General features: G+C 50.5%; 1 protein-coding gene across 6 annotated transcripts in view; it reads right to left on the bottom strand.

The window, feature by feature from the left end:
• BICD1 (BICD cargo adaptor 1) overlaps positions 1–20665 on the bottom strand; it is a 217247-nt gene that overhangs the window by 51752 nt on the left and 144830 nt on the right. For all 6 annotated transcript variants that reach the window (XR_011379051.1, XM_051850911.2, XM_070049624.1 and 3 more), the window contains exons 3-4: positions 10696–10848; positions 575–1000 (exon numbers count right to left, since the gene is read on the bottom strand). Coding sequence is in view for 5 of the 6 variants with exons in the window: in XM_051850911.2 (XP_051706871.1) it covers positions 575–1000; positions 10696–10848 (579 nt within the window). In the remaining variant the exon portion in view is untranslated. The remainder of the gene's footprint in view (positions 1–574; positions 1001–10695; positions 10849–20665) is intronic.

Below are 20665 nucleotides of genomic sequence, written 5' to 3'. Positions count from 1 at the left end.
TTGTGTCCTTCAAGGCCTTAAGTATTGTGGTGAAATGGAACCATTCAGTGGAAGCTAAGGGTGTGGGAGTTGCGGGGCGGGGTGGGGGGCAGTCATGGCAAATGCACTTTCTGATATCTCACTCACTGTGTATAAAGCCATTGACAACTTCTGTCAGAAACACGTCAAGGCGCTGTCATTTTTCACACCTGACTGCAAGCTCATTTGCGGTTCTAAAATATTCATTTCTTATGGTGACACAAATGACAGGTTCCTCTTCATCACCCCTCCCATCACGTCGTCCTAAAATATTGCACTCTGGAAGCTTCTGGCTGAGTACGCAGTATGTAAGGAGGCACTGCGGAGCAAAACATGAGACCGGCCACCCCCATCCTGCCCCACGCGAGGCACCCACCTGCATGCGGAGCAAAACATGAGACCGGCCACCCCCATCCTGCCCCACGCGAGGCACCCACCTGCATGAGGAGCAAAACATGAGACCGGCCACCCCATCCTGCCCCACGCGAGGCACCCACCTGCATGAGGAGCAAAACATGAGACCGGCCACCCCATCCTGCCCACGCGAGGCACCCACCTGCATGAGCTGCTGCTTCAGCTTCTGGATCTCGGAGACGTTCAGCTCGCTGAACAGGTCCGAGACGGGGTGCAGGGGCTCCCCTTTGCGCAGGGCGGGCGGCCGGTAGTCTCCGTTCAGCTTCACCAGGGGCCCGTGGATGTGGCCGTTCATCTTGTCGTCGTTGTTGGGCTCGCTCCCGTCCTCGGCAAACTTGAGCCCGTCCACGGAGAGGCTGACGTGGTTGTCGCCGAGGCTGATGTACTGCGACAGCTCCTTGCGCAGGCTGTTCTTCTGCTCCCGCTCGTTCTTGAGGGTCTCCAGGGCCTCCTCCAGCTGGTGCTCCGCGATCTCCTTCAGCCGGGTGGCGTCCTCCAGCTGGCTGTTGAGCAGCACCGTCTCCTCCTCGAACCGCTTGATCTCATGCTTCAGGCCTTCGTACTCCACCTGAATCAGATAGGACAAGGAAGATTCACACAGCTAAACTTTAGGTCCCACCAATCTGCCTTGAAACCCACCAGTGCACTTAACCGTTAAAACTAACAGTGCTCGTCTACAAAACAGATCATGAAGGCGCACTGTGCACCTTTCAAGTGATACAGTAACTTACACACATATACATACGTATACATAAACATACATACATGTATCTACCCATGCATATGTACCTTACCATGCATATGTACCTTACACACATATACATATGTATACATAAGCATACATACATGTATCTACCCATGCATATGTACCTTACCATGCATATGTAACTTACACACATATACATATGCACACATAAACATACATACATGTATCTATCCATGCATATGTAACTTACCATGCATATGTAACTTACCCATGTATACAGTAACTTACACACATATACATATGTATACATAACATACATACATGTATCTATCCATGCATATGTAACTTACCCATGCATACAGTAACTTATGCACATATACATATGTATAAACATACATATGTATATAATTATGTATAAACATACATACATGTATCTACCCATGTATAGCATGCATGCATAGAAGCAGATATAATGCAACATAAAGACATATGATTCATGATACAAATATATGTAACATACACATGTAATTTAATTCTTAGCAAGATGAACAAGATGTCTATTCCCCTTGGGATTTCTTTTATAGGTTTCCATGGTCACAAGGGGGCAATGTCTGCCTAACAAGGCAGGGATGTTTTTGGTGATCATGTGTCAGACTATTCACACTCCAGGCAAAGTTTTTACGGTCATCATTAGTTCCTTTCATTTGGTTACTCAGTAAAATGGGTTAGAGGGTAAGATGAGAAAGAAAAGAAAATGTGTACATGCTAAAGCATAGATTCTGGGAGAACAATTACAAGGCATCCAGTAACAGACCACGTCTATATTAGCATCAACACAATGAGTCTGTTCACACACTCTCCTGGGCAAGAAAGCACACAGGTGGCGGGGACCTGGCTTCTGAGCCCACCCACCTGCCTGCCTCAGGGCTCCTCCACGTCCCTGTCACAGGCGACCTCTCAATCAACTTTTCACCTCCACAACTACCCCGTCTTCTCGGTACAGAAAGTACATGCTATTCACCTAAGCATCCCTATGAGTGCTCCAGTGCTCCTTCCTCAAGCTTAAAACAGAATTCTGTTCATCAGTATGCCTTTGCTGGATAACAGAATACTGTGACCAAAAAATAAACCAGAAAAAATAATAAGTCCTCGTGATAGCAGATGCAAAGATAAACTGGGTTTAGTTTTATATGTATTTTATTTTAACATTTATTGGGTTTATCTGAAAGGCAAAGTGACAAAGAGACAGAGAATGAGCTTCTATCTGCTGGTTCACTTTCCTAATGGTCACAATAGCCAGGGATGGACCAAGCTAAAGTCAGGAGCCTGGGACTTCATCCGGGTCTCCCGTCTGGGTGGCAGGGGCCATCTTCCTCTGCTTCCCCAGGTGCATGAGCAGGGAGCTGGGTGGGAAGCAGAGCAGGCAGGGCTCACACTGGCGCTCGATGTAGGATGGCAGTGTCACAGGCAGCAGCTGAGCCCTCTGTGCCACAATGCTGGCCACTGTATTTACCTCCCCATTTATAGCAGTTTGAACTTGAATTTTAAAGAAAAAGATCTTAAAAACTGAAGAACAGGAATCATAGGCCACCAGCACTTTTGCTTATTTCAACTGCTCTCCTATTCTTTGTACAACCTCACGTAATCGCTTACCTGGAAAAGGTTAGGGTACAGGGCGAGTTGGGATGGGGGTTTGGCTGGAGTGGCAGAGACCCGAGTGAGGGTGTCCTGGTCAAGATCAGGGAAGGGTCTGGGGGAAGAGGTCCTGGGCCAGGAGGGAGTCCTGTTCTCTGAGGTCACCCGGGGACCAGGCTCCTCCTATGCCACTCCCTCCTCCGGCCACATGCTGAGGCTGATCGCCTGTCCACGTCTAGGAACAGTAAGGCTCCACCCTGTCCATCACGAAGCACCTGCACCAGGACTGCGTGCCCAGCCAGTGGCTTGGCAGGAGGGAGTCTGGACATCAGCAGGGCCCTTCCTGCTTGGGGAGGGAGAAGCAGGGGGTGCCCCACAGTGGTTATGGAATGCCAGCTGGGAACTGCTCAGGGCAACTCAGGCTGAGTCCCACACCCGGTTCCTTTTAGCCTGGCTGAAATTCCGGCAAAGTCATCTTCTCATGATCTCTCCCTTCCTGGTACCACGTGGGACACGCTCTCTCCGGCCTTCCTCAGTCTCTGAGCAGCTCTCTGGCTGTGCCCCAGATGACGTCACCGCTTACATCTGCAGGCATTAATTCAGTTTGCACAGCAGACCTACATTCTATATCTGTGGGAAGCTAATGGCCTACACCAGACGTTGTTAAATGTTACTACAACTCTGGAACAGTCCCAGTCCACCACCTATTTTCATCAGCAAAGTTTATTTATTTATTTATTTCAAAGACAGAGTTAAACAGAGAGGTGGAGACAGAGGTCTTCCATCTGCTGGTTCACTCCCCAAATGGTCGAAATTGCCGGAGCTGAGCCGATCCGAAGCCAGGAGCCAGGAGCTTCTTTCAGGTTTCCCACACAGATGCAGGGGCCCAAGGACTTGGGCCATCCTCTGCTGCTTTCCCAGGCACGTTAGCAGGGAGCTGGATCAGAAGTGAAGCAGCCCGGACTTGAGCCAGTGCCCATATGGGATGCCAGTGCTGCAGGCCAGGGATTTACCTGCTGCGCCACAGCGCAGGCCCCATAAATAAAGTTATATTGGAACACAGTCACACTTACTCCTTTAGAGATCACCTCTCGGTGCTTTTCACATTACAAGAACAAAGGGAGGCGGCAAGCACTGTGGTATAGCAGGTAAAGCTGCTGCCTGCAGTGGCAGCATCCCATATGGGTGCCGGTTCAAGTCCAGGCTGCTCTACTTCTGAACCAGATCTCTGCTATGGCCTGGGAAAACAGAAAATGGCCCAAGTCCTTGAGACCCTGTACCCATGTGGGAGGCTTCAGATCAGATCAGCTCCAGCCGTTGTGGCCATTTGGGGATTGAGCCAGTGGATGGGAGATCTCTCTCTGCCTCTGCCTCTCCATAAACCTGCCTTTCAAATAAATAAATCATTTTTTAAAAGATTTATTTATTTATTTATTTGAAAGTCCGAGTTACAGAGAGAGAGAGAGAAAGTCTTCCATCTGCTGGTTCACTCTCCATTTGTTCGTAATAGTTGGAGCTGTGCCAGTTTGAAGCCAGGAGCCAGGAGCTTCTTCTGGGTCTCCCACATGAGTTCAGGGGCCAAGGACTTGGACCATCTTCTACTGTTCTCCCAGGTCATAGCAGAGAGCTGGATCGGAAGTGGAACAGCTGGGATTCGAACCTGTGCCCATATGGGATGCCAGCTGCAGGCAGTGGCTTTATCTGCTATACCACAGTGCCAGCCCCAATAAATAAATCTTAAAAAAAGGGGGGGGGGTTGCTGTAAGAGAGGCTAGCTGGCCTGCAAGACCTACAGTATTTACTGTTTGGTCCTTTTTGGCAAAAGTTTGCTAACCCTTGACCTAGACTTGGGGATATTATTTTCCACTGTAGAGCTTTTAAACTGTGATCTTTATTCAGCTGATGGCCTAGAATTCCTCTAAGACTTGATCTCTGGCTGCCTGGGCAGCTTCCCTGGCCCGTGGTACAGGCACCTGCTGTTCATCTCACTACTCCACCTTGCTCAGCCTTGGGCTGGGGCTGGCCTCTGGGAAACACACAAGTGTTAAGACCTAAGTCAAGAACCTACTGCAGAGGCCGGTGCTGTGGCATGGTAAGTAAAGCCGCTGCCTGCAGTGCTGGCATCCCATATGGGCACCAGTTCGAGTCCTGGCTGCTTGCTCTACTTCTAATCCAGCTCTCTGCTTTGAGCCTGGGAAAGTAGTAGAAGATGCCCCAAGTCCTAGGGCCCCTGCACCCCCATTAGAATACCTGGAGGAAGCTCCTGGCTTCGGATCGGCGCAGCTCCGGCTGTTGCAGCCAACTGGGGAGTGAACCAGCAGATGGAAGACCTCTCTCTGCGCCTCTCCTCTCTCGCTGCGGACTGTGAACTCCTTGTTGACTCAGGCACAGCGCCCAGACCTCGCTGGGATTCCTTCTGTAGCTTCACAGTTGGGCAGCTTTGCCTTTACCTGCACGATGACTGGGACTGGGCACCATGATCTCCACAGAGCCCAGCGAACCTAAAGGCCTTAATCTGGCCTTGTGCTGCTAACCGTGACACCACGAATTTGTTATCTGCCTTCCCACAGGGAATACATACTTTGTTTTTAAAAAAAAATATCTGGCCTGAGCCAGCGCTGTGGCATAGTGGGTAAAGCCATCGCCTGCAGGGCCAGCATGCCATATGGGCGCCGGTTTGAGTCCCAGCTGCTCCACTTCTGATCCAGCTCTCTGCTGTGGCCTGGGAGAGCAGTAGAAGATGGCCCAAGTCCTTGGGCTCCTGCACTCGTGGGCGAGACCTAGAAGAAGCTCCTGGCTCCTGGCTTCGGATTAGTGCAGCTCCATCCGTTGCGGCCAATTGCGGAGTGAACTAGCTGATGGAATCTCAATCTCTCTCTCTCTCTCTCTCTCTCTCTCTCTCTCTCTCTCCCCTTCTCTCTCTGCCTCTCCTTCTCTCTTTGTGTAACTTTGACTTTCAAATAAATAAATAAATCTTTTTTAAAAAATTTAAAAACTATCTGGTAGCCAGTGTAGTGGTATAATAGGTAAAATCATGGCCTACAGTGCTAGCTAGCATCCCATAAGAATGCTGGTTCGATACCCGGTGCTCCACTTCCGATCCAGCTCCCTGCTAATGCACCTGAGAAAGCAGTGGAAGACGGCACAAGTCCTTGGGCCCCTGTACCCAAGTGGGAGACTCCGAAGAAGCTCCTGGCTCCTGGCTTCAGCCTGGCCCAGCACTGGCTGTTGCGGGCATTTAGAGAGAGAACCAGCAGATGGAAGATCTCTGTCTCTGTATCTCTCTGACTTTGCCTTTAAATAAAAAAATAAATGGCTGTTGCGGGCATTTAGAGAGAGAACCAGCAGATGGAAGATCTCTGTCTCTGTATCTCTCTGACTTTGCCTTTAAATAAAAAAATAAATCTTTTTTAAAAAATTTGGCTTCCTGAAACAGTGCTTAAAGGAAATAAAACTGAATTGAAAGCACTCCCAGGTCTCTGAGGACGGTACCTGACACAGAAACACGGCCCTGGAGGGAATGTTCTTCAGAACAGAAACAGGATTCAACTGTTCATTTTAACAAGAGCTTTCAGTCCTCAGAAAGCAAGGACTGAATGGCGCTGAGAGAATCAGCTCCATGCGTGAGATGTGACGGACACGAGTTTATTACTTCTTCCCTGCTCTCACCATCGTGTCTCCAACAACTCAAACAAACACAAATTCCTGCCCTGTGTGCAGACACTGGGGCTGGGCAGCCGTCCTGCAGAGTCAAGCAGTACTGGGCCGAGACACTAGCAGGTGGTGCCTGGGGGTACTGCCTGCTCCTGGGGGCTGCGACCCAGCTGACCCCCCGACCCTTTGCTGGGCCTCCCTCTCGAAAGCTCGGCCATGAACTGGATCTCTTGTGCCCAGTTCCCTCCACGCAAAATCCAGCTCCTGCAGCTCCATCAAGGCAGCCAACCCTTAACCTCTTTCACTCGGATGTCATCAGGCCCCAGTAACTCCCCCTCAGCAGGAAGCTCCTCGGAGCCCCCGTCTTCCTGTGGATGACTCCAGCCATGCTACAGATGAACGCAGCAAGCCATGCAGGAGGCACGAGGGTGAGGTCTGTCCCACAAGACCCCAACCACAAAGACTCCAACTCCAACGCCAGCCTCTATTCTGAGAGCTTCCCAGGAACTCCAGGACCTGATCAAATAAGGCACAGCCAGCCTGGGCCTGGACCCCAGAGGGCCCCATTTGCCAACACAAAGCAAACACTGGCGCCTATCACTGACCAATCAGTGGAAGGCCATGGGCACTGTGGACCAACCGGAGACCTGCTCACCAGCTACTCACCCACTCCCCACCCCTGGGAGCTGAGCAGTAGCTGCCTGACTCCCTGCCGTGCACATCACAAAAGCAGCACCTGCCTTCTCCCAGCACCCGGCATCAGGGTATCAGCGGCTGGCCAGCTGTGCAGCAGGCACATGGACGCAGTTTCCCAAGAGTTCTAGAACCTGACCACCCTTCCCCTGAAATCTCCCTTTCGGAGACATCACTGTAGGAGGTTTGGCAACAGCTTCCTTCGACTGATGGGTTTTTCTGGTGGTTTCTTGGGAAACTCAGCGTTGACTTCTTTCTACACTGCTTTCAGATATTTCAACTTGAAAAACTACAAAGGTGTAGACTATGTGTCAGTTAGGCTTGATTTTATTTTGGATACAGAACCACACCTGCACACAGAGGAACATGATTAAACTTTCTTTCTTTCTTTTTTTTTTTTTTTTTTTTTTTGACAGGCAGAGTGGACAGTGAGAGAGAGAGACAGAGAGAAAGGTCTTCCTTATGCCGTTGGTTCACCCTCCAATGGCCGCCGCGGCTGACGCGCTGCGACCGGCACACCACGCTGATCCAAAGGCAGGAGCCAGGTGCTTCTCCTGGTCTCCCATGGGGTGCAGGGCCCAAGGACTTAGGCCATCCTCCACTGCACTCCCGGGCCAGAGCAGAAAGCTGGCCTGGCCTGGAAGAGGGGCAACCGGGACAGACTCCGGCGCCCCGACCGGGACTAGAACCCGGTGTGCCGGCGCCGCAAGGCGGAGGATTAGCCTAGTGAGCCACAGCGCCGGCTATGATTAAACTTTCAAATGCAGCTCATTAATGCTAATACTCCCTGAGTGTAATATTTTACACTCAGGATTACAAATAAGAATTGTAGTGTTGATTATAAATTTTTAGTTTCCTCTCTAAATTGAGCTGTGAATGTAAGAGAAAGAAAGTAGCTGCTTCATTCCTGCAGCAAGTATGTATTTAATGCCTACTACAGTATTACATCTTAGTGGAAGGAGGCAGAGAACAAATGCATTAACAGACACTAGAGGGAGTAAGAGATGCTCAGTAGACAACAGTTAGTTAAAAATCACCAGCAAATCATGACCCAAAAAGGGAAACGTCCAAAGGAGGAAGAAAAAAAAAAAAAAAAAAAAAAAATCTCTCCACCAAGCATCTGGTAAACCTGATAGCTCTGCTGTCTAGAAACACAACACCAGGCTGGAGGAACATCCACCTGAGGGGTGGGGGAGTGGCAGCGAGAAGGACTGAAGATTGCAGGGGGCCTGAGTCAGCTGGGGAGAGCAGATTCCACCCTGCAGCTGGCTCCTGGGGAACAGGACCTTTCAATGAACCTGCGCTGTGGGCAAGGAGACACCTACTGAGTGTAAGAGGAGGGAGCTTTGTGTCTTAGGGCCTCTCCCTGCAGGTAACACCTAGCCTGGGAGTGAAACGCATCGCCCTTTTCATCAGTGACAATCAAGTCTGCTAGCAATCAAGTGATGTGATTGACAGCCACGCATAAATCTTCGTATAAACCTGAGGCAATGGGTGAGCCCACCCTGTACAAATGGATGAAACCAGGGACCGAACTCAGGCACAGGCGGCTCAGGCGCCTGGCAGGTTGTTTCCAGGTGTAAACCCTCAGTGTGACCAGCTGGACAGATGTCAGCCTGATTCTCTACGTAGATTCTGATGACTTCAGCTGACACGTACAAAGTGACATTCAGACACACTTGGGGATGAATGCCAGCCATTGTCTTCTTAAAAAGATCCGTGGTGTTTGTACGTAAAATATTACACTTAATGCACACTAAGTAGAGAGTTTGTGATGGATGCCCAACTCTGTAAATAAAGGCCAGCGGCGGGGGAAGACAGTGTTCTGTAACCGGGAGAGTCTTACAGGGCAGTCTCTTGTCAGGGGCTAAGCCAGAGTGGCCCTCTGTACAGAAAGCGATTTGGAATTAATTAGGCTGTGACATTACCATTTGACATTTAGAAAATAAAATTAAGGAGTTGTATAAATTTCCCCTGTTGAAAACAAAACCACCTTGGAGTTAACCATCGGATTCCCAGGTAGTGATGACAGCCCTCCGCCAGGCTGAAGGGAGGGATCCCCGCCGAGGGGCTTCTGGGGTCTTGAAGGCTCCCCCCACGGCTGTCCTCCAAGGACACCTGAGAGCTAACAGCGGCCTGGCCCTCTAGCACAGTCACTGTCTCCCAGGCGGGGTCCTGCCTGTGCAGACAGCAGCTAGGACCCCAGGAAGGGAGGCCCACTTTATATTTAAACCTGCTCAGGTCCTCAAGTTCTCCACCAGTGACTCATAAAACAAGCCAGAAAAAAACACCCTACTTATTTTAGGAAATGTCTGGGGAGTGCATTTTTTAAAATCCCTCTCTGTGTAAATGTCTCCACTGTGAGCTCATCCACCGAATCCAGATCTCGACCTGCGATGCCCCCGCGGCTGCGGGCTCTCGGCTGCCGGCATTCCCAGCGCTCAGTGCGAGAGGGTAAGGACGAGGGAGAACCACACAGGGGCATTCTGTTAGCTTTTATTTTATTAATTAATTGGGGGATAAGCTGAAACTGCCCTCTGCTCTGGTACTGGGCACCGTGACCCTTCTCCTGGGCCCTGAGCCCCCTGTTAGACACCTGCCCCTTCCCCTGGGCCCTGAGCCCCCCTACTAGACACCGTGCCCCTCCCCCTGGGCTCTGGCCCCCCTACTAGACACCGTGCTCCTTCCCTTGGGCCCTGACCCCCCAACTCCAAACCCAGTGTAAATGGCAGAGATTAGAAAATCAAAGTGTGACTATCAATACTTGGATTTTTTTCCCTAGACTTTTCCTGTTTCTGTTAACCCTTGGACCTAACAAACCTGTGCGTTGGATGCAGATACTGAGTTGGGAAGGGAGCGAAGGCAGAAGCACAGCTCTGGGCAGGCAGGAGCCCGGGACAGCACCAGGCGCAGGGTCCTGGGGTCACAGCAGTATCCCGGCAGAGCAGCGGCTGTGGCTGAGGAAGCCCCCAGAGAAGCTCCGCCTCCAACGCCCCTCTGCTTAACCACTCGATGCAGCTGTGCTCACAGATAAACTGCTCTAAAAGTACAGATTCAAGAATGCTAACAACTGATTACTAACAACTAGGAAAAAACAATGCGAGCCCATCAGATAAGTTATCTGAGTCTCCCTCCAGAAAAAGAATTACTGAAATGGACACATGTAATCTTTGCAATGAGCTGAAAGAATCGGGTGTGTCTTTTCCTTCCAGTTTTGTTCTTATTGATTTATTCTTGATAGTCCCTTTTCCGCTATGATTTGAAAGCAACTAAAATAAAATTAAAATGGGTGAGAGACACATGATGCTAGGGACACCTTCAGCTTCTAGGCCCAGGCTCACAACAAGAACTCTTCAGGTTCAATTTGTTACCATGTACCCGACTTTCTCCCCAAGTAACTTAACACAGAGCTAAAGCATAAACCAGCACCCGCCTTCTCACCCAGCGCAGCTGACTGTAAGCTACGCCACCCAGAAGCGCACTGTTCCTTGCTCTGCACTGCAGGGAGAAGCTGCGGTCGCCAGCTCCCTCCTGAGCAGCAGGGGCGCCTCGCCCGCCCCCGCGGCCCCGCGCACCTGGTTCTGCTTGAGCGTGGACACAAGCTTCTGCAGCGTGATGTTCTCCTCCTCCAGCTCCGTGTAGTCCTGCAGGAGCCGGGCCTCCCGGAACTTGTACTCGCGGATCTCGTCCTTCATCCGCGCGCGCTGCAGCTCCAGCACCTCGCCGTTCTGAAACCACACAAGAAAGTCCGCTGAAAACCGCGCTAGCCCGGGGCTCCGCAAGCGGACATGCGTGCAGTCCTGGGCCACGATCCACAGCAACATGACCGCCTCGAGTGGAATGGGCACCGCCTTCAGTGAATGGCAATCTGGTCACAGTCGCCTAAAATCCCAACAATCTGACAGCTGGAAAATCATCCTTAAATGGATATTCAGACGTAAACAAATGGAGCAATAAATCCATGTGTTCTCACACACAGAGAATTGGAAATCATCTAAATGTTCACCCTGGGAGAACGAGGAAACAGATTCTGATGCACCCCCCAAATGCAGTATTATAAAGTTATTGAAAAGAATGGGGTCAACCTCAATGTCCTTAAGTGGAAATATGTCCACAACGTGTTATCAGATGTAGAAGTTACAATGCTAGTCAGTATCAATGTACGTAGGTGGAAATATGTCCACAATGTATTGTCAGATGTAGAAGCCAAGTTAAGATGCTAGTCAACATCATTGTACTTAAATGGAAATATATCCATAACATATTACCAGATGTAAAGTCAGGATTCATCAGATTGGCTTCTATTTGAAAGAGAAACGTGTGTGTGTGGCTGGGGAGGGAAGACTGTGAAAGCTGGAGAGCACATTTTCTTATGCAGTGTTTGTATATCTCCGCGGGAGGGAAAAAGCGAACCTTGATCACGTGTCCTCAGGCCGTAATTTGCTGACAGGACTCACAAGGAACACACTGCTGCTGTTTGCAACAGGAATTAATCTCACTCACGCACTGCTGACTGAAATACAGGTGCTTGAGAAAACTGTATCCTGTGTGATTCTGTACATACAGAGTCCAGCCACCTGCTGGGCAGGTTAAATCATCTCCCCAGCAGGGCATGGGTCAGGTGTAACTCCTGGGTCTTTACAAAGGCAAAAGTAACAATGAAGTCATTAGGGTGGGCCAATCCAATATTGCAGTGTCCCTGGGGAAGACCCAGGAAGAGACATGGGGAAGAGATGGCCCTGGGACCAGAAGGCAAAGACTGGAGTGAGGCCAAGGAAATGGCCAGCATTAGCAAAAGCTGCAGGAGGAACGGACAGCTGCTTCCTAGTGCTGTCAGAGGGTGCTCAGCCCCGCTGACACCTTGAACTTGGACATCTGACCTGCAGAACAGAGGGGCCTAAAAGACTGCTCTTTTAGGCCACTCATCAGTAGGGAAGCCAACCGCCCAGTGATACCCGGGCAGGTGGGGGCATGACTGCCACAGGCACTGGACACCGTTACAGGGCCCTGTCCCGAGGGAGGCTCACTCTAGGAGGAAACCTGGTTGTCCTGAGAGCCTCAGACGCCCCCCGTCCGGCTTCTCTTGTACACATCTTACCTGCAAACAGTCTCCTGTGGCCCTGACCTCCCGTCTCCCCTCTGCTTGATCTGATGCCTACGTATAGCTCGCCCTGCCTCCATGAAACCAACAAATTACAACCTCAAAACCTGTTCATGTAAAAATGATAAACCCAGCTCCAAAATCTCTGACCCACGTCCAGCTGACACAGAGGTCATCCCAAGGCAGACACTCTCAACAGTGATGAGCTCAGCATCGCGGAGGATAGGGCCGTTAACTCTGCTGAGAAGACAGACTGTCAGAGGACAATCGTTCTCGCACTTGCTGCAATAGTAAGGCAACCTTCACTCCAGACCATCACAAGTGGAGGGGAGACGGGTCCAGCTCAACCCTGACGGCAGCAAAGGCAAGGAGGGGGCTGACGCCCAAGGAGCAGGGGACACGATTCGGGTTAAGTGTACACACAGGACTCCTGCCAAAGGCAGTCCCAGAACGGACACATCAGAAAGAGGAGGGAGGCGCAAGCGTTGTGGTGCCTGGGCTAAGCCTCTGCCTGCGCTCCAGCATGCCACATGGGCACCGGGTTGTGTCCTGGCTGCTCCTTTTCTTTCTTTTTTTTTTTTTTTTTAAGATTTTATTTATTTATTTGAAAGGCAGAACTACAGAGAGGCAGAGACAGAGAGAAAGGTCTTCCATCCGCTGGTTACATCCCAAGTGGCCACAACAGCCAGAGCTGGGCCAATCTGAAGCCAGGAGCCAGGAGCCTCTTCCAGGTCTCCTATTGCTTTCCCAGGCCACAGCTGTTAGTAAGATGGTGCCGTCTTATCTGTGGAGCCATCTATGACCTGACACCATCCTAGGCTCTAGCCCCCGCTTCCACTGCTGGAAGCCAGGTGACCAGATGGCCCAACCACAGGTATCAGCTCCACCCCCACCCTACTCGTACTTCCCTGCCCCTCCCCCCCTGCAAAGGTACAACAGGACCTGCTTCCCACACACCCGCTCTCTCTCCAGATCTCTCTCACTCTCTTTTTTCTTCACTTTTTTTCTCTCTCTCAAACCCCCCATCCTCTCTTTTTTTTACACCTTCCCTCAGGCCTACAGGATTTCCCCCGTCAATTGACCCTTTCCCTTAACTCCAGTGTTTAGTGTGTTTTGTGGTGGCCTTAAATAGCAGAGAGCTGGATCAGAAGTGGAGCAGCTGGGACTCAAACCGGCTCCCATGTGGGATACTGGCACCACACAGCTTTACCTGCTACACCAAAGGCTCCTCTTCTGATCCAGTGACGCCAGTGACCTTGGATTGGCTCAGCTCTGGCTGCTGTGGCCATTTGAGGAATGAACCAGTGGACAGAAGACCTTTTTGTCTGTCTCTCCTCTCTCTGTAGTTCTGCCTATCAAATAAATAATTCTTAAAAAAAAAAAAAAAAGGTGAGGGAAGAAGAACTCGATCAGGTAGCAGGTGATCAGGTATCATGGGTCATAGGATGCCTTAAGATGATTCTCTTCTAAGCCTGGACTGCTCAGGATAAAGACAGGATGTGGGCTGGGGAGGACAGGCCAAGACTGAGCCCTCATCTAAGCTAGTGATCAGTGGGGTGTGACCACATCTGGTCACAGTCGGTCAAGAGCCGAGGTCCGATGAGGATGAAAGCAGAAACGGTGTGCAAGACTCGTGCCTTGGAGACATGTGACTCTAACTCCTAACCGGGCAGGGAGGGCTAAGGCCCTGAGGACATCAGATGTTTATCTACTCTGCACCCTGTCATTCGCAAAGCTCAAGACTGCATCCCTGTCACGTGATATCCTGTGGAATGTAATCAATCCCCAGGCTGCCCAGCCTAACCGGTGACCTTAGAAACGCACTCTCCGAGGTCAGAGCTCCTTGCTTAGCCAGCTGCCTCCAGACCCGCTGGCTTTTCTCACTTCAGCTCTCACTTTGTCAACAGCTCAGTAATTCTTCCAAGCCTGCCCTCAAAGACTCTCAGCCAAGCTCAGCGCACAGTGCTGAGACACAGGACGGGTTACTGCTTTAAGCTCCTGAATTTGGGGAGCCCTCGGTTACACATAACGAATACAGTGATAGGTGTGGCAGATGGAAGCAAAACCACAATTTCAAAGCAGGGATGATATTTCAAGATACCTGTGAAAGCAGAGACGTGATAAGAAAACATGCAAATCCGCACTTTCTGTTGATTGGCAAGTAATAGATGCTGGGAATGCTACAGGAGTTTGTTGTCCTTATTCAAATGGAAGAAAATGCTAAATTTCAGTTGAGTGATAATTAGAAAGATCTAATTATCTTTTCTCTCCAAGTGTAAAAGCTTCCTGAATCCTACCCAAAGACTCCCAGAATCTCGGAGAACTCTACTTTTTCTTTTCTTTTTACAAAGTTTTTATTTATTTATCTAAAGGCAACTGACAGAGGGGAGAGAGGGAAGGAGGGAGAGAGGTCTTTCATCTGTTGGTTCACTCCCCACAATGGCCAGAACAGCCAGGGCTGGGCCAGGCCAAAGCCAGGAGCCACAACTCCATCCAAGTCTTGCACGTAGTGGCAGGGGTGCAAGTACTGGGGCCATCAGCTGCTGTCTCTCAGGTACTTTACAGGAAGCCGGATTAGAAGTGGAAGCCGGGGGCTGGCACTGTGGTGTAGCAGGTCAAGCCACCATCTGTAATGCCAACATCCCATCCGGCTCCCACTGTGCCCTGGGGAAAGCAGCAGAAGATGGCCCAAGTTCTTGGGCCCCTGCCACCTAAGTGGGAGGCCCAGACGGAGCTCCGGGCTTTGGCCTGGCCCAGCACTGGCCATCTGGAGAGTAAAATAGCAGATGGAAGATCTTTCTCTCCCTCCCTCTCTGTAACTCTTTCAAATAACTAACTCTTTAAAAAAAATAAAAAAAGAAGAGGAAGCGAGACTTGACCCCACATCCAGTATTCCAATATTATACAGGGGCAGCCCAAGCAGCGGCTTAATGTACTACACCACAACACCTGCCCAGAAGGGGCTTTTTCTACCAGCCATTTAGGTCTCAGTTGAAACGCCAAATTCTCAGAGAAGCATTCCCTGAACAGTGATAGAAAACAACTCCCCTCCAATCACTGCATGGTTTACTTTACAACTCAGTGTTTACCATAGAATATGTACTGAAAATAACTGGTGGGGGAACAGCACTAACGCCAAAGCTTAACACTGGCTGTTGACTTTGTATTTTCTTTTTTAAAGATTTATTTATTTGAAAGTCAAAGTTACACAGAGACAGAAGGAGAGGCAGAGAGAGAGAGAGAGAGAGAGAGAGAGAGAGAGAGATCTTTCATCCACTGGTTCACTCCCCAGATGGCTGCAACGGCTGGAGCTGTGCCAATCGGAAGCCAGGAGCCAGAAGCTTCCTCCAGGTCTCCCACACAGGTGCAGGGGCCAAGGACCTGGGCCATTTTCTACTGCTTTCCCAGGGCCATAGCAGAGAGCTGGATTGGAAGTGGAGCAGCTGGGATCTGAACCAGCACCCATATGGGATGCTGGCACTGCAGGCAGCAGCTTTACCAGCTATGCCACAGCGCCAGCACATATTTTTGTATTTTCTACACTTCCTACATTTCCTCTCACATCTGAATACAATGAACCTTTTCTGTCTTGTCCATGGCTGTGCCTATAACCACTGGCACCTTTTAGGCCTTTACAACTACAGTATGAATAATAAAAGAAGGATGCAAATGGTTAAACAAAAAATAAAAATACTTTTTAATAGATGATGGCTTTTTGTTTTGTTGTTTTAGAAGGAGGAATAAAGCAAGAACAGCAAACTTCTAAACAAAATTTACGTAACTTTGTAAATAACCAGACTTGTGATAATTCTTCAAGATGCTGTTGAGCTTCCTGGAGACAGAAACATTTTTATTCCCTGCTCCGTGAACAACACTTGGAGCTCATGGGCTCAGTAAGTGCAGATTGTACACAGCAGAGCCCCCTAATCTGGTTACAAAGTCAGATTACAGCATTTCATTAAATTCACTTATTTCACAAAAACATGAAAATAATATTTTTCCATTTCTCTATTTTTTTTTTTTTTTGACAGGCAGAGTTAGACAGTGAGAGAGAGAGAGACAGAGAGAAAGGTCTTCCTTTTCCACTGGTTCACCCCCTAAGTGGCCGCTATGGCCGGCACGCTGCGCCGATCCGAAGCCAGGAGCCAGGTGCTTCCTCCTGGTCTCCCATGCGGGTGCAGGGCTCAAGCACTTGGGCCATCCTCCACTGCCCTCCTGGGCCACAGCAGAGAGTGGACTGGAAGAGGAAAACGAGGACAGAATCCGGTGCCCCAACCGGGACTAGAACCCGGGGTGCCGGTGCCACAGGCGGAGGATTAGCCTAGTGAGCCATGGCACCAGCACTTACCGAATCCCTTAGATAATTAACTGGCATCCAGTTAGTTATAAAGAAAATGAAACAAACATCTACATACAGCAGGGATTAACCATGAACTACACATTTGTATACCCTGGGAATTAGCCACACACCATATACAGTAAAATACTAGGAGGCTGAAGACCACAGCAGAGCTGGCGAGGGTCACTGACCAGGGACCGGCACTGTAAGTGACACAAACCCCTGAGGCTAATCAAGGAGGAGCAAGAGGCCGGGCTGGCGGCCGGCTGAGGGCAAAGACAGCAGCACTGCCGCAGACACAGGCCCAGAGGCAGCAAATGCGTCTCACATATTTTGCTAAACATCCTTGCTGTGTGAACTGCCAGAAATCACATCCCACGGCAACGTTCTTTAATTCCCTAATAAGCGTAACATGCTGCAAGAGTTGCTTTCCACACCACGCAACATTGTACATTTATCTTCTATTTCTCTCCCTCGGACAGGATGGTGCTGGGTGCTACTGCAACCGTGCATCAGGAATACTGAGAGCGAGGAAAACAGAGCAGGGGAGATAGGGAGAAAAAGGCTCCACAGTGGGGCTCAGCCTTCCCCTCCCGGGACCTAAGCCCCAGGTTCTCGGGGCAGTGGGTGTTAACCTGAGGGGACCCATCTCATTCTTCACGGTGCATGTGAATGAACACAGAGGTGTCGCCATGCAGAATCCTACATTCCCTCCATCACCGGCAAGAGGAAAATACAAACATGAACACCTGTTACCACACAAAGACTGACAGACAAAAAGTAATGACACCGCCCATTAAAACACCGAGAGTCCTTAACACACTAATCACAGTTACTGTCCCATGAGATCTTAGCAACCCTGGTCTGCTTATCCGTGAAACGGGGACCCTAAAGTTAAGAGTCTGCGGAATCATAAGGACTCGATAACATAACACAGAGAGCAGAGCAGGACGCCAGGTGCACAGACAATTTGCTGTTGACACAAGCCAAGGTTCACACACTGAAACCTGAGATCAGTCACTCTCGGGACAGTCAGGAGCGCTTTCAGAGAAGACGGTTTTGAGTAGATCCTTGAAGGCAAGGTGCACAGACAGCACTAAACGCATGAGGAAGTCAGCCGCTCCCACCAGGGAGAAGCCTGCCAACAAAAGCACCGTGGGATTCATGTTGAGGGCAGAGCTGAAACACGCAACCGTCAGATGAGCTCATCACCAGGGTCCCAGTGAAGCTGAGCACCGGCGGAAAGAGAAGAGAGAAACTCCAAAACGTCTAGAAGACACCTTGCTATTGTCAGCACGTGCTTACGGCTGGCGCGATTTCACAATGAAACGGTAAAGGACAGGCTGGCGTTGCTAACCTTCTCAGCGCTTGCACTCTTTAAACTTCTTCTCTAGGCTGTAGTCTAGGACACCAAGCAGTTGGTGCAAAGAGAATCTTGCAGGAAATTCTATCACAAAGGAATCCGGGGAACAGCAAAGCATTTCAAGTAAAGCTCGGGCTATGTGCTGCCTGGCAATGTTGACAGCAGGAAGAGTTCACGGATTCAGGGTAGCAACAAGCAGCTCCCATGGCCCAGGGACAGAGATGCGAGGGAAGCCGGGGTGGGTCTGGGGGGAGGTGAAGGAGCAGTTTAGAACTGACAGGTCCTCAATGGCTGCGATGACAAATGTAATCCTAATAATAGCAACACCCGAATGAGCAGAAAAGCACTAAACAGAGTTGTAAAAAACAAAGAAAAATTTTACACCACAGTGAATGTGATGGGCCCCACAGGTAACTACAGGGAGGATGACTTTGGGTGGACCAAGCAGGATCCTGGAGCAGTGTGAAGGAGGCCACCTGGCCGGGGCTGGTGGAGCAGCTTTACGGGGAGGAGGAGGAAGGCAGAGCAGGCATCACTTCCCGCCCAGCTCTGCCCTGCCAGCCCCAGACGGTAACGTTCATTTTCCATCACCTTACAAAAAAAATATTCGAGAGGTGTGGACATTACTTCTCCCTGCCTCCCCTCAGCCCCTGGGAGTTCTCAGCCCTGGGTCGGAGGCTGGAGAGCGCCAATGACCTGGCCACCTGCACTGCCCACACCCCCACCTGCACATGCTCCCGTGAGGACCCCAGGAGAACAGGGCTGGGGTTATCCCTTGCAAGGAAAGGAGATTGCTGGCACTGCTGGAGGACAGATTCCCGGGACAGGCCCCGGCCTCTCAGGTCCACGACCTCCTTTGCTCGTGTGCCCCCATCAGCCGCCCACCACTGCACCCTCTGTTATGTCAACAGCACACCTGGCCGCTCAGCCCCTCAGCAACCTCTGAACTATCATCTGCAACCCAGGTTCTGCACTGCCCTCCTGACCCAGCGTCGACCCCACGGTCATCACACACTCAGACTCAGGCACACACATCCAGCTACCTCACCTCTTTCTTTCAAATAAATGAATACAAAACTTAAACAACAGAAAAATAAAAAAGGCAGGTGTGTGACTAGCAGTGAAGATGTTGGCTAGGACGCCTGTGTCTCATATCTGAGTCCCTGGGTTTGATTCCCATCTCCTGACCCCCCCTCCAGCTAACGCACGTCCTGGGGGCAACAGTGATGGCTCCACTAACCAGGTGGAGACCTGGATCGAGTTTCCTGCTCTCAGTTTAAGCCTCACTCAATCCTGTTGCAGGAGTCCGGGGAGTGAACCACTGGATGGGAGGCTTGCTCTCTTTCTTTCTGTCTCTCAAATAAATAACAATAATAATGAAAAGAAAAAAAGCCCTGAATCACCCAGGTCCAAATGGTCACAGTGCATGTCCACAGTAGAGGAAGTTTTCTACGTCTCTCTCTTGCTACTGTCAGTCCCTCCCACGCTCCCCGACTGTAACCTTACCTCCTAGGACATTGTGGGTGTGTGTATGCAGGTGTGGGTTTGTGAAGGGGTGTGTGTGTGTGTGTGTGTGTGTGACTCTTGCTCCCATCCTCATTTCCACTTATCTCTTCCATTCTGCTGCACACAGCTTAAAGATACAAAGTGCTCTCTTAAGCTTTGGCCTCTGCACCCATATTTCCATTCCTGTGGTCACAGAAGCCCTCTGTCTCATCACATCCCTCGCAACCCTGGCTCAGCACTGAACCTGGCCTTGTCAAAGCCATCAATGGCTTGGACGTTGCCTCCGGCCATGGGGTCCCGTCTGTGCTCTCCTCCCACTGGGCTTCTTCCAGGGTCTTTAACACTCTTTGAACTGCTTTCTCCTCTTGGGCCTCCAGGTAAGTAAGCTCTCACCTGACTTGCTCACTCTGCTCAGCCTCATTCTGCTGCTCCCTTCAGGCAACCTCCCCAGGTCTCCATGCTGGTGACCCTCAAGTCCCTACCAGGGCTACCCTGTGTGGCTGAGCAGGGCCTGCTTCAAGGATTCACAATGTCTCTCTCTCTGGTTCGCTCACTGCGCTCCCTTCTGTGGCACTCTGCAGGTCCTTGAGAGACCTCAAGCTGTGTCCTGCTGCAGTGTTATGGTGCCAGCTGCCCCCTCTGCATGGATGTCCCCCTCCCTGTCCACAGCGCTCGTTCCCTGACATCTCAGCCTCTCGTCTCTCCAGGAAACTGCCCAGGCATTGCACTCAAAGCAGCCACACTCACCGAAGCCACACAGGATGACCTACAGAGTGTTTATCACCGTTTGATTGGTTTATTGGCACCCTGGTCTCCTCTCATGCACCTAGTTTGAGAGCCATGACATCAGTGTCCCCAGGACCCAGAGGTGCACCCACACATAGCTGCTGCAACCATCACCCAGTCTCATCACTTGCAGACTGGCTAAACTGGGGTGACTTGAAGAAGGCTGGGATGTGTTTGCAGGTCTCCCACAAGGGTGTGGAGGCCAAGCACTTGGGTCATCTTCTGCTTCTTTCTCAGGTGCACTAGTAGGGAGCTAGACAGGAAATGGAGCAGCTGGGACATGAACTGGCACCCATATGGGATACTAGCACTGCAGGTGGCAGCTTAACCCACTGCACCACAATGCTGGCCCCTGAAAGTCATTTTTGAGATGAGCTGATAAAAATGTTCTGACCCTGACTGTGGCAATGCTTACAACTGTGAGGGCATGTCACTAAGTTTCTGGGAAAC

This window comes from Oryctolagus cuniculus, chromosome 9 (assembly GCF_964237555.1).
Source record: "Oryctolagus cuniculus chromosome 9, mOryCun1.1, whole genome shotgun sequence".
Taxonomy (NCBI): domain Eukaryota; kingdom Metazoa; phylum Chordata; class Mammalia; order Lagomorpha; family Leporidae; genus Oryctolagus; species Oryctolagus cuniculus.
This window is presented reverse-complemented; position numbering and strand designations above follow the sequence as displayed.